Raw genomic sequence first — 14,110 nt, 5'->3', positions numbered from 1 at the left:
GCTGGTGCAATATGGGTACTGTTGTTTTTGAGACAAATTACATTTATTAAAATCCAACACATGGGGGCGCAAAAAATAAAGCAAATAGGTCACGCCGCATCCGAGTTTTGTGAAAATATGGAGAGGTGAATAAAATGATTCGAACCTAATTATCAATAACACACACACACACGCTTCGGCCGCAGTAAGGTAAAGCTACAAAAATCGAACGTTACCCCCCAAAAAGGAAGAAGACATACAAATAATACAAGATAATGGTGGATGACAACAGAAACATTTGCCTTTGAATTTGTTCCAACGCCACTAAAGGTAAACAATGAATGATGATGTGAGGATAATTTTCGAGTGAAGCACTACACCGTGGACTTCCACAAATTGAAGCTTTAATGTGTATTCTGGCCTGTGTTGCACCACATTTGCCACAAACAGTACTGACACATTTTCAGACAACTGTATTTCTGATTGTGAATGCACCTTGAGGATTCATTTGCTAATGTAACACATAATATTCATCTTTGATGTCGAACAATTATATCAAATGTTTTCTATGCAGGTTGTTGTCAAAGTGGACACGAAGGTAGTTGGTGTGAGAGAAGAGGATGCACAAAACCGGGTTAGATAGGGGACACTGATTCGCTGTGGCGACCCCTGAAGGGAAAAGCCGAAAGGAAAATAAGAAGTTTTCCGTGCATGTGTTAGTGGTTTGGTGAACTGGCCAGGGGGATGATGATGATGATGATGATGATGAGCTGAACACACTGAAGTCGGTTGAGATCATCGTGGACTTCAAGAAATATCGGATTGGATTTGATTTCCCTTTATTCATCTCGCAGTGTTCAGTTATTCAGTCTCGACGGGTTCAGTTATTCTGCAGGCCTGCTGCCTGAAAGTTCACGCTTACGCGTCCCTCTCGTTCATTCTTCTGCTGCGTTTAAATAAACGAGTCACGCTCATAAAAAAAAAAAACACAAAAACAGATGTAAGCAGGACGAATATTCTGTTCACGACATCTAAATACAAGAAACTGCAAAGGATGCTGGGAAGCGCGCAACCTCGTCTTTGACATGTGTCACGTGTTTTAAACTTGGCGTTTTTTCTGTTTGCTTTAGTAAATATTTCTATAATTGAGATACATATTTACGGTACAAACAAACCGCATGAATTCCGCTGTAAAACGTTGTCCGTTTTTAGTTTTTTTCGAAGTCAGAGAAGCAATGTTTTTGCACCGCCTTCATACTGCTGTCCAATCAAAATCCACCAACTCCTCGGGTGATGATTGGTTGCTCTAGGCATATTCACGATGGCAATTACGTTCTTTTTTTTCTCCTCGCAAATATTGAAGCACAAGAATTACGTACCGGTCATAAATGAAGCGTAGGAATTATTGAAGTCAAACTCGAAATCTGCTGCATCGAAATTTCAAGATGGTTTTCGAAACGATTTCGAGGATAATAAAAATTCAGCTTCCAGCATACCTGAAGAAACTTCCTCTTCCGGAGACGATCGGTGGATTTGTAAGGTTAACAGGTGAATAAACGACAGCTGTAATGCAGTACTCTTATGAATGTCCTGCTTGATGACTTCTTGACCTCATGGGAACACCTTTTCACTCCTGGCGCCCAACCTTTTACTGTATTTAGGCATACGGGCAACCACCACGAGTCAGTCACTGTAAATTAAAATGTTGGTATTAAGATGACCAAACTTCACAACTCTATCATCAGGCAGTAATTACCGCGACCAATATTGGACTCCCTGAATGAATTAAAGCCTTGTTATGTTACATGCAACTATGCTTGAGAGTGCTGAAAAATGCTTTGCAACATTATCAATTGCTAACCGGTAACGAAATGTGACTTTGCAATGCAGCGTATTTGACTGACAGAAGGAACGCATTAGATTAATGTGAAAATCGATGCGTTTTAGTATAACGCATTACGGACTTCACAGGTTGTTCCAATGTGCAAAGTAACAATTGAACTGACTACTGTTCAATAAAACGAGCAAACAAAAAACAACAAGGACCATGTAACCCTGATGTGCCGTTTGCACTCCAATCAATCAATTGTGTCTATACATCCTTACGTCCGTAGTATCCGAATGGCTGCGGTTGCTGCCTTTACTGGGCATCTTGGCTCTGCTGGGCTACATGACCATTCGGCCGTTCTTTCCCAAGAAGAAGAAACAGAGAGACTGTCTAATCAACCTGAAGATTCAGAAAGAGAACCCCAAAGTGGTCAACGAGATAGACATCGAGGACCTCAACAGTGTAAATGTGTGCTACTGTCGCTGTTGGCGGTCTAAAACAGTAAGTGAATTTTGTCATCTTGTTTTGAAGTCTGTACGTTTGTTTTTTTTTTTTACATGAAATGTCTCAGCTCCCACTCAATGATGATTTGAATGAGTTAATAGTTGACTGCCTTCTGTGATTGACCCATGACAGGGTAGAGAATCTGCTTTTTTTTTTTTTTTCATTTTTCAAAATTCTATCAAAGTGTTCGCTCGTCCCCTTTGACACAGATAAGGGTGAGCAGTCAAAATCGCTGGGAGTTATCACAATGTTTTATCTGCAACATTTGTATCTAAATATTCTCAACTTGGGTGATTAAGTGGTTGAGCAGCTGGCAAGTGACACCAATGTATTTCCTCTTTTCAGTTTCCTGTTTGTGACAAGTCACACTTAAAACACAACGAGCTGACCGGAGACAATGTGGGACCACTTATACTCAAGAAGAAGATCCTATAGACCACCTACTGGGAGAACCCATTTCACCCAGTATTTACATTACATTAATTTACACTTCATATGTTTTTTTTTTTTTTTGCACATGCAGGAGAGAAATGTAATGTCATGCAGTCATCACCTGAAGTAGTCCTGATGTGTTGACAAATGAATGGTTAGCATTTTTGTTGTTTTTGTATATTTGTGATTGTGAATTTGATTACTACATCGAGAGCCTCCATAAACCATTAAGACTGCTTTGAGTGTAAAATGTCATTTTATCAGCGTAAACCTCCCACGGCAACAATTTCCTCTCTATCAGGTGTGAAGTAAAGCCTCTGAGAATTCTGGCAACTCTATTACATTTTTTTCAGATGACCGGCCTCCTCCTTTTACTTCATTTGTTCATGTCGCAACTGTAATCCATTCCAGAATGTGAAATAGGCAGAACGGTGAATAAATGATTTGAAATATTTAAGGCCATGTTAAAATATTTAAGTCTCCTAGCAACCGTTGTTATGCAGTCAGTGATTTGATTCAATCCTTTCAAACTATTCCACAGTCCAGTTTCATCAACATTGCTGTAGAATTTTAAAAAGGTTAGTGACCAAAGCATTGTTGTTTTTAGCCTGTTTCTTATTATGCAGTGTACCATGACAGTGACTGTATATAATTTACTTCTTCAGTAATTACCAATATTTTTGAATATACTCACAGTTGTATTTTTATGTTTTCTGGCACATGGTTTGAATTAACTTTCTTCTGTATTTTGAGCATCCAAATATTGGCACAGTTGTGCTCTGAGCTAAAATTAGATTCTTAATGCTGTTCTAATCAAAGGTTCGAACATACAGTACTTTCTACTGGATAAAAATGTTTACTCAAACTCGTTCATGTTCATTTATAATGTCAAACGTTGATCCGCAGTACTGACAGTTGTCACATTAAACTACCGGTAATCTTAAAACTGAAGAGCTAAGCAAGAGATTAAAATTGGAAAAAAATCTTTATTAAATATTTTGTAAAAAACTAATTCACAGTTCAATATATATATATATTTCATAAATACTCTAATACTGCACACAAACATCACAAATTAATTGAACATCTTCAAGTGCCTTAACTATTGTAACGAATGAAAGTAAACAAAACTGTATTGAAAATAACAAATAAATGATGAATGCATAAGACTGAATATGATTCAGCTTCCAGCAAAAGGAAATATTTGAATTACCGTTTATATTTTTGTGCTGAGGTTTTACACATTTTGAAAAAAAAAATAGTTGATAATTATCACACCAGCTCCTGTTTCAAAAAACTATTATAATTCTCATTTGTGTAACTAACTCAATAGGCTAGCAGATGTACTTAGTAGTAAAGTATTACCATAAAACTCAATTCCCTTATTTGAACAAATAAGAACCACAATCTTAAAAAATAATCATAAATCAAAATCACATTCATAAAACTAATTCATTCAATATTATGAACATTTTGACTCTGATGTGAAAATACCTCTTGTACACTGCATGACCATTCGCATGCTCAGATGTGGGTCATTTTTTGGAGGCCTGGAAATTACCAGTGGCTATAAATAAGCCATTCAGACGTGTGCTCCTGCAATAGAGAGAACAGCACGAGCTATTTGAATACAGTAAAAGACAAAGTAGGCCACTCGGTGGCTAAAGGAGAGCTGACATATCCAACATGTCATTAAAATGATTTTTGTTTCAAATTAAAATTTGAGTCAAATGTCCCATCAAGAATACATTGAGAAAATGTCAAAATAGATATGAACAGAAAAGTGTTTGATGCTAGTCCACAGTGTTTCAGCAGTTGCAGACGAATGCCCTCAAAATCGAAAATTAAGGACTCATTCAATACCACATTGTTTGCATTGAGACGAGAGAGGTCAAAGAGTACTTTCATAGGTGACCGGCGTTTCATTGTCTTCATCATCACCTGCCCCAGTGCCTGGTGGAGACATAGAGCAAGCAATGGTTGATGACATTTTGGGTCATGATTTTTTTTTTAATCTACAGCATTTGTTGCTGGAAAAAAAACAAATTGGGTGCAACCCCCCCCCCCCCATGCCTCAAAATGACAGTAAATTCTTTAATCGATTGCTACCATGTATGCTTTCCTCTTCAGAACTATTTGAATCATATTCATAACTGGATGAGTAACAAGAAAGCATGTTCTCCGAATCTGAAGCCATTGTTTTGATTCTCGAGCAAGGCAAGACGTCTTGGCGTGACATCACGAACAAGGGGGCGGGACCTTCTGAAACTGGCCACTTCCGGTTTCAAGTTTTTGCAGTTTCAGCACACTTTAAGTCATTTTTATTGGTGTTTTGCATTTGACTAAAAATATCACCCTGCGTGTTTTGGGTATTTTAGATGCTAAAAAACGTTTTTCTGATGTCATTGCGGAAACAAAAAAGTGCTGTCGGTTGTCCTTTAAAGAGAGTTGGGGAGCTTTATGCAGTGCTTTGCCACCACATTGATTCACCTATAGGACAGTATAAACCTACTTAAAGAGGACTCAGTTTTCACTATTTCTGGATGTGCTTGATCCCAAAACAGAGTAGTTGGTAGACCTTGGTTTTCTATGTAATATACAATGTCTCTTACAAGAATTAGTGGTTAACAAACTAGTGTTTGGCACTGAAATTGCTTCAATTGCTAAAATGAGGGAAAGCCAAGCGACATTTTGATTGCATTTACTCACTACTTAACAACTACGAAGCATGGGTGTTAAATTCGGAGCTGGGTTTAGTTGACAAATACTGCTGACATGTTACCTACCTAAGAAAAAAGCTGATAAATTTGGTTTGACTCGCTCACCACAGGCTGAGTTCTTTGGTTTTTGCAACAGGCATGGTCCACACAGGCCTATGATAATGGCTCCAACTGGCGCCGTGAGAAGAATGGAAAGCACAGCCACGGTCAGCACATCCATGCCATACTTCTGCATCTGCTGGTCGTGCTTTGTTCTGGCCATGTCCAACGCTGTGGAGCCAATAGCTGCCTGGAAATTTCAAACAATGAGTTTAGCTTTGCAGTCCTTTGTGTAACAACCAGCAAATTTCTGAAAAATGATGTATTACTATATTTTTTAAGAGAATACCTGCACGGTGGCTTTGGGCATCCAAGCCAATGCAATAAACAGCTTTTCTCTAATGTTGAAGCCGGCGAACAACACGCAAACGTAGGTGAAAAGGAGACGAACCAGCAGTGCAATCAGCAGAGAAGCAATACCTAGACCTGTTTGTTTGAGTAAACAACACTGTCATAACTTTTTATGACAACAGCCTCCTCAGTATATTGAAGTCAAAGTATACACCTTTCTAGATCAATGTCTAAACTTTATCAGAACCTTAAAATCCTAAACATCAAAACCAGTAAGACATATATATGATTGTATCAACAATTCTTTTATAAAAGTACAAACAGAATATTAAAAGTTCACATGGAACCATAAATGCCAAATTTGATTAAAGATGTCTTTAAAAACTACTAAATTTAAAGGACAACCGACACCATTTTTTTTTTGTTTCCTAACTGACATCAGAAAAACGTTTTATCGCATCTAAAATACCCAAAACACGCAGGCTGATATCTTTCGTCAAATGAAAAACACCAATAAAAATGACTTAAAGTCTCCCAAAACAACTTCAAAATGATCTGAGAAAGTTTCAGTTTCAGAAGGTCCCGCCCCGACGTCTTGCCTTGCTCGAGAATCAAAACAATGGCTTCAGATTCGGAGAATATGCATTCTTGTTACTCATCCAGTTATGAATATGATTCAAATAGTTCTGAAGAGGAAAGCATACACGTTTGCAATCGATTAAAGAAGTTCTTCCATGTCATTTTGAGGCATCAGGACTGATGTGTAGCGTCCCAGAAAATGCAGAAGATGGCGCCCAGGCTCCATTGGAAATGGGCTGATTTGTCTGTTGGGAATTCGTGTCAGCAAATATCAAATAGTTGTCTTGGTGCAACACACAACAATTCACCATCACATTATTTATGCGTTTTTCTTCTAATTTCGCCATCAACATGGATCAACACGAAGTTTTCAGACCAAACTAAGTACCGCAAAATGCATTGTGGGTCGCTTTCTCGGTCAGGGGTGTTCCTTCCGTGACGTGACTTCAGGAATCGTCACCAACTCAAAAACAGGACTTCTTGAATATTCAGCGCGAGTCTTAAAACGTAAAATATAGCTACATGCCGTGAAATCTTTGTAAAATACGCTCAGTAGAAGTCATTTGAAGTGATTTTACAATTTATGGACACAACTTGTCTGTCCGGAGGCATCGGTTGTCCTTTAAATAATGTCTGCGCCTAGCTAAATAGCATATACTTCATACTCCCTATTCCCTTCTGATAGCAATTTATAACAAGCATTCAGAAGTAATAAGCAACATTTGAAACTGTTGTATTTTAAAGAATTGGTAGCACTCTGGTAAACATTTTTCGGAGATCCTCTCGATGCTCTCACCAACTGTGTGACCCTCCAACTCCGACACTCTTATCTCCGCTCCGATTAAGCCAAACAGAAGTGGCTGAAACACATCCCAAGCCCATCCCACCACTTCCTCCACGCGTGCCTATACAGATAAACAGAACTCGGTGTTGATTTCTGTTGCCTCTGGCGTGCGTGTAGCCAAGTAGGAAAAGTATTACTGTAAATCCAATGATGCTTGCCGAGGGTTACCTTTTCTGTACCCCATCCGAGACCAGCGAGAAATGCCAATACCAGAGTACAGAGGCCACCAGAGCCAGGAAATCCAGCCACACCGCTGCCAAACACAGTAAAGACAGACAGGCCGAGCACCAGGAAGGATCGCTTCATCACCAAGTGTTTCTACAAAGACAAATCACACTCAGTGAGGACATACTGCACGTTGTCTTTTATACATTGTGGTGGCCGATCATAATTTGTGGGTAAATTTAGGATTCCCCAAAATGACACACCTGAGGGTAAGTATCATTCTTAAAAATACAAACATATTGTATGATTGTAGTTTGGCGCCTGCATTTTGCGAAAGACACAAGGATGTACTAAAACAGGAAAGTACAGTGGGGCCTCGGTTTACCAACACCTTGAAATTTTCGATTTACTAACGTTAAATTTATGAAAATTAAACTTTGGATTAAGCACGACTTTTTGGGATACACACGGAGCGCCGCCCCACCACGGCTGACGGAGTAATCTTCGGCGGAAGAACACCAAAGCACACGACCGAACAGCGCCCCAGCCAGCCTATCTTTCCACACCCCCTTTCTGTGAGTGCACACGTCGATTGTCTCCAACGATTTTTTTAACAGATACTTTTGCTGTTATAGGACCAAAAAAGACCCCACCACAGGCTCGTGTTCAGCCGATGAAGACAAAAAACAAAATTACAGTCGAGGAGAAGAAGATAATTGAAAAACACAAACGAGGTGTGCGTTTGAAATTAATTTTTGGGATACACTTTTTACCTTACACACTCTGTCTGGGAACCAATTAAGTTTGTAAGCCAAGGCCCCACTGTAAACTAGAAATGTAAAGAGGTACCATTGATGATTTGCACCACAATTATGTGTTTTATTTGTCAGTTTTTTTTTCAAATCCTGAAACAATTTTGAATTTTCAAGACTTCCAAGCAACAGTGGGAAGCGTGGCTTTGAAGCTCGGTATTCCCAGCCTTTAGTAACTGGCCGGGGTCTGTACTATGGTGGTCAGATTCAATGACTCAGCTAAGTGCAGATGTTCCAAGATGTAACCTGGTCGAGACTGGGAAAGTACTGGATGAGGAAGCCAAGAAGGATCCCAGCAACCAAGCCACTGGCCACCTCCAGTACACCTCGCAAGATGTTGTACCATGTGGAACCTACAAGAGCAAGATTTACAAGAAATGTAGTCATCATGTATTTACACACATACAGGCATCTCAGTGGTGACCTGAGCTACACTAAGTGTGCTTTACCTGTCGCAAAAGCCATTCCCAAGCATGTCGTGAACCCTGTTATGGCCAGTATGTCATCAAAGCTGCCTGCTGCCATTAACACGGTTGGGATGCCCTGCTCCACACCGTAACCGTCCTTCTGGAGTAGCAACATAGAGGGGACCACCACTGCGGGAGACACAGCGCCGAGCACAAAGCTGCAAAGTGCAAGAGACGGACGGCCCCACTCAATGGGTATGGGACGTACATTTCGACGGCTCTATAGAATAATTGCCAAAGCTATTTTTCAATATTTTTGGATGACAGAAAAAGATTTTTAGAACGATTCACCATCACGTTATTTATGTGTTTTCCTTCTAATTTCGCCATCAACACGAAGTTTTCAGACCAAACAAAGTAGCGTAAAATGCATTGTGTGTCGCTTTCTCTGTCAGTGGCGTTCCAAACGTGACGTCACGTGCGGATTGTCATCAACTCGAACACAAGACTTCCTGAATATTCAGCGAGAGTCTTAAAACGTAAAATATAGCTATATGCGGTGGAATCTTTGTAAAATACGCTCTGTAGAAGTCATTTTAAGTGATTTTACAAATTATGGACACAACTTGTCCGGTTGTCCTTTAAGTGACAGGAAAAAAAATCACCGTCCCTCAAAAAAAATGGTGTGATCTAAAAAAATATGTTCACCCTTGTTTTCTAAAAACATTGAAAGATGACTGAGACAATAATGCAATGTGCCCAGTGATATTCCGATGAGCCGTTATCGATAGAAAGGGGAGATATTTACCCAAGGATGAAGCCCCACACCCAGGGCAAACCCATGAGGAAGTGGGAGACCAGAGCTATGGTGCAGGCCTCAATGATGCATGGCCCCACTGCCACACGCAAACACACAGACTTTAGCTTCCTCAGAGCCTGGCAAAGCAAAAGATGCAAGTGGTTATTATCAACATTTTTGAATACATTTTCTCATCTGTTGGATCTATGGATATTTTATTTCTATTTGTATGCATTTAATGTTGTTCATGTTTTGCGTTTAGTTGTTCTTAATGTGAATGTAAAGTATCAATACTAGCCTGACATATCTTATACATATCGTAAAATCACTTCAAATGACTTCTACTGAGCGTATTTTACAAAGATTACACCGCATATAGCGATATTTTACGTTTTAAGACTTGCGCTGAATCTTCAGGAAGTCTTGTTTTTGAGTTGGTGACGATTCGTGACGTCACGGAAGGAACGCCCCTGACCGAGAAAGGACATACAATGCATTTTGGGTACTTTGGTCTGAAAACTTTGTGTTGATGGCGAAATTAGAAGGAAAACACATAAATAACGAGATGGTGAATCGTTGTGTGTTGCACCAAGCAACTATTTGATATTCGCTGACACAAATTCCAAGCAGAAAAATCAACCCATTTCCAACGGAGCTCTGGCGCCATCTTCTGCATTTTCTGGGACGCTACACATCAGTCTTGATGCCTCAAAATGACCCGGAAGAACATCTTTAATCGACAGTGTCACAATTTTGCAGCCCACATGCTGTATTTAGCATAGAGCTAACTAAAACATGAACACACTTTTCTGTATTTCTGAATCCAACATCTTACCGAGGGATCCAAACCCAAACCAGCTCTGGCTAGAATGACGGCTAGCGCAATGTTCCTGAGGGAGGCGGACCACTTGAAGTTAATGTACACACCGTCTGTTATTACTGGGACATTTCTCAGCATGACACCCATGAGAAGCATACCTGCAGTAGGAAACAAATATTGCAGATAATTTTATCCTCCCAATGTGTTAAAGTTAATATAAGTTTAGTTTCAGATAGGACTTCTGAGGCTCCACAATCCAATTAGACGATAAAGGCAATTGTGTATGTAGTAATCCAACCTTTCGTGTCAAGTCATTTAAAGGACAACCGACGCCTCCGGAAAAATTGTGTCCATAATTTGTAAAATGGCTTCAAATGACTTCTATTGAGCGTATTTTACAAAGATTCCACCGCATATAGCTATATTTTACGTTTTACGTTTTTCATGCATCTTGTAACCTGATAATGCGATGAAATAGCCACTATTGTTCAAAAAACAAAAAGATGATTCATACATGACCAAAATGTATTGTACCAATTCCAATTTATGGCATACAGACCAGGCAAGTATCAAAAGGCAAGCTGTTCAACCTAACACTGCAAAGCATCAAAGAACAACACGAGATTCGATTTATCATTTTACCTGAACTTTTTTTTTATTTGTGAATTGATGGACTAAAAATTTAATATATTGTATTTGGTTTGTGCAGCCCTTATGTTTGTCCTAAAGATGTTTGATTTCCTACCAAGAAGTGGAGGGAATGGTGGAAGTCTAGGCAGCCGAATCAGAGCCACCATTTTGCCACCAATAACTGCAGAGATGAAAAGCACCGTAATGCCAAACAGGTTGCCACCTGGAAGACATTCGTCCTCTGTGACAGACCACACCACTCCAAAGAGCACAGCAGCCAAGAGGACTGGAGAAGACACAAGTTAACAGAGTTAAAGCACGACCGACATCACTGTTTTGTTTCCTAACTGACAACAGAAAAACGTTTTATAGCATCTAAAATACCCAAAACACGCAGTATGATATTTTTAGTCAAATGCAAAACACCAATAAAAATGACTTAAGTGTCCAAAAGCTGCAAAAAAAGAACGATTATGAACGAAATGAATGATTAATCAGCCCGTTTCCACAGGCTGATTAATTCCTTACACTGAGCTTTGTCGCCCTCTTCTGCCTCTTTTTGGTGCTACACGAAGTTTTCAGACCAAAGTACAGCAAAATGCATTGACGTGATGGAAGGACTGCTACAATGTGTCCTTTTTTCGGTCAGGGGCGTTCCTTCAGTGACGTAACGTGAGGACTCGTCACCAACTCAAAAACAAGACTTCCGGAATATTCAGTGTGAGTCTTAAAACGTAAAATATAGATATATGCGGTGGAATCTTTGTAAAATACGCTCAGTAGAAGTCATTTGAAGCCATTTTACAAATTATGGACACAACTTGTCCGGAGGCGTCGGTTGTCCTTTTAAAAAAATATGATTATATTATTGCCATTTTAAGAAAAGATAATGTCACAGATTATCACTGATGGTATGATAACCTGGGTGAGCCTAAAATGATCCTGTTGTGGTCTTACCTTTTGTAATGACCGAGGCCACAAGGCCTCTTGGAGGACATGGGCAAAATCTGTGAAGCAAGGGGCAGCAAACAAGTGGTGGTTCTGTGTTGGTTCCGGCATCCACGACAGGATGGCGAGGAAGAAAATATGTTGTTTCCTCTGTGACATTTGGACTGGAACAACGTCTTACCACTACTTGGATCTGGTTCACATTCAGGTGCTGCAAAGAGAGATACAAAGCATGGGACAAAACTACTTGAATATTTCATCAAAGAAAATATGAACCAAATTACTTTGCAGACAATTGTCAAGGTCAAATTCAATCATCATGATGCTTTTCTACAGCAGTCTCCTCGACAATGTTTTTGACTGGTCCATTTCCAATTTCAAATAGTACCAAGAAAAACTACACAAACCATGCAGCATTTACTGTAGCATGGGACAACAGGGGAATGAGAGTACAGCATTCTGGATTTACTTCTCGACATGTTATATGGTTACTTTTCAGGATAGCTGAGCTCAGCAAGACAATAGATGGCTTGAGAAAAGTAGAAATTGTGGCATGAAGTGCTCCTACAACAACAAAATCAACAAGGTAAGCTAATGCAGGTGTTTAGTTCTATAATTTATAGCCATATATCCCCAAAAGTTACACAGATGGGACAATGAAATATCAGCTTGACCTTTGACTGTAAGGCAGTGGTTTTCATTTGGTATTTGCACAGCCTTCTCAGAAAGGCAGATGACCAGATGATTAGTGGTGCACTACGGTATATTAATAATAATACTGTATATTGTGTTTTTTTAGTGTTGCACAAAAATACCAAAGCCTGACTCTTTGGCAAATGGTGCAAAAAGAAAACCACGACCAGAGTAATACACTGAAAATAGGCACATTAATACAGTCTGGAACTCAAATGTGTATCATTATATTAGTTAGGGATAACAAATAAATGTTGATACTACCTCAACATGGTTTCCTGCTGGCAAAGGAATTCTGTCCAGAAGGGGACTGGGTGCAGGACTGGGTGCACGTGCAGGACTGGGTGCGGGGCTGGGTGCAGGACTGGGTGCAGGACTGGGCTCCGGAGTTGCAGGGTTGGACCGTGTGTTCTCCATGGCAGAATGGAATATCTGGTCCAAAGTTTTCGATCACAGTACATTCAACTGGCTGGTGGAGTTCTTGGCCATAGATGGAGCAGTTCCCGCACAACTTGTACCTGTCTTTATTTCCAACAACACAGAACACAGTAGTGAGAGTGGAATGTGATCACATTTTCGTCACTGCTGATTTTCTGGCAAAGCCGTACGAAACAGGTTCACTTAAAAATACGAGTCGTGGACCTTGACGTCTAGCATCACATACTACAATGTTATGTCAATCACGAGCCAGTGGCACTGGGCAACAGCAGTTGGTTAATCCAATATTGTCAACAGCCCCACACTAATTGATGCTTACATGCTTGGCCATATGGCGTGACGAGCAGTGGAAGTCGGCGAATGTGGATGTTTCCGCCAAAGTCTATCCTCCGTTTATCGGCACACCTTGCCAATACTGACATCGAGCTAACTTGTCTAGTTCGTTCGGGAACGGTCTCTACTTTCGACTGAATGGGTTAATAGCGAATAAATATGACATCACAACAAAGGCGTGGCAACACTGGATGGCTAACCTGTTAGCATCGAGTTACTTTGCGATTTGCGTAAATCTACTCGTCCTGGTTCACCGCAAGCTTAGATATATTTTCGGACATCGCTGTGCTTTAGCTAAAGTGTCTCGTTGCCCTCAGTTTGTATGTAATAAGATTGTAACATCTCGATTTACAGCAGTGATTTTACGCGAAAATGCACTGCTGTTGCTAAAATATTTAGCTGACAGTTCTCATTAAACTACCGGTAATCATGGTAATTTGGTTATTTATGTTGCTAAAATACTTAGCAACAAAGAACTAAATTACCATGTTCGCTCGTCACGAAACGCTAAAATATGAAGAAGGCAAATTGTATATCGAACTAATAATTCATAACAATTCACCCTACTCGCCTGTTTGGTCTGTACGAGCAAAACATCAACGAATAAACACATAAATTCATACAAACACGATTAAAGAACAATTTCCAGCAAATACCCAATTCTTGAAACAAATTGTGTGCAGAGTGCTTTTCGGGGGATTCACGGAACCTTTTTGTCCGATAATCCCGTAAAGTGCCTCAATTAATCTTCAATTAAATGTATAGAAAAACACTTACCTCACACCATAA

General features: G+C 39.8%; 2 protein-coding genes across 4 annotated transcripts; one reads left to right on the top strand and one right to left on the bottom strand.

Annotated features, from left to right (window-relative positions):
• The first annotated feature begins 1,350 nt into the window (after positions 1–1,350).
• cisd2 (CDGSH iron sulfur domain 2) lies at positions 1,351–4,698 on the top strand. The gene is made up of 3 exons (XM_089005314.1): positions 1,351–1,527; positions 2,094–2,308; positions 2,657–4,698. Exons 1-3 carry the CDS (start codon positions 1,425–1,427, stop codon positions 2,744–2,746), a joined length of 408 nt encoding a protein of 135 aa, XP_088861440.1. The 5' UTR covers positions 1,351–1,424; the 3' UTR covers positions 2,747–4,698.
• On the bottom strand, positions 3,712–14,042 carry LOC148892953 (sodium/hydrogen exchanger 9B2). 3 transcript variants are annotated; one of them, XM_089005308.1, is made up of 13 exons: positions 13,308–14,037; positions 12,815–13,072; positions 11,867–12,068; positions 11,025–11,195; positions 10,295–10,437; positions 9,469–9,596; positions 8,703–8,878; positions 8,500–8,606; positions 7,445–7,594; positions 7,229–7,337; positions 5,852–5,988; positions 5,530–5,752; positions 3,712–4,696 (listed from the first exon to the last, which is right to left on the bottom strand). In XM_089005308.1, the coding sequence occupies exons 2-13, from the start codon at positions 12,965–12,967 to the stop codon at positions 4,635–4,637; spliced, it is 1,761 nt and encodes a 586-aa protein (XP_088861434.1). In that variant the 5' UTR covers positions 12,968–13,072; positions 13,308–14,037; the 3' UTR covers positions 3,712–4,634. The 3 variants fall into 3 exon arrangements, with proteins under 3 accessions (XP_088861434.1, XP_088861435.1, XP_088861436.1); XM_089005309.1 differs by having other exon boundaries at positions 5,569–5,752; positions 13,308–14,033; XM_089005310.1 differs by lacking the exon at positions 11,025–11,195 and having other exon boundaries at positions 13,308–14,042.
• Positions 14,043–14,110: the final 68 nt, after the last annotated feature.

Source organism: Hippocampus bargibanti, linkage group LG10 (assembly GCF_051943395.1).
Source record: "Hippocampus bargibanti isolate YZ-2025 linkage group LG10, ASM5194339v1, whole genome shotgun sequence".
NCBI classification, from domain to species: domain Eukaryota; kingdom Metazoa; phylum Chordata; class Actinopteri; order Syngnathiformes; family Syngnathidae; genus Hippocampus; species Hippocampus bargibanti.
This window is presented reverse-complemented; position numbering and strand designations above follow the sequence as displayed.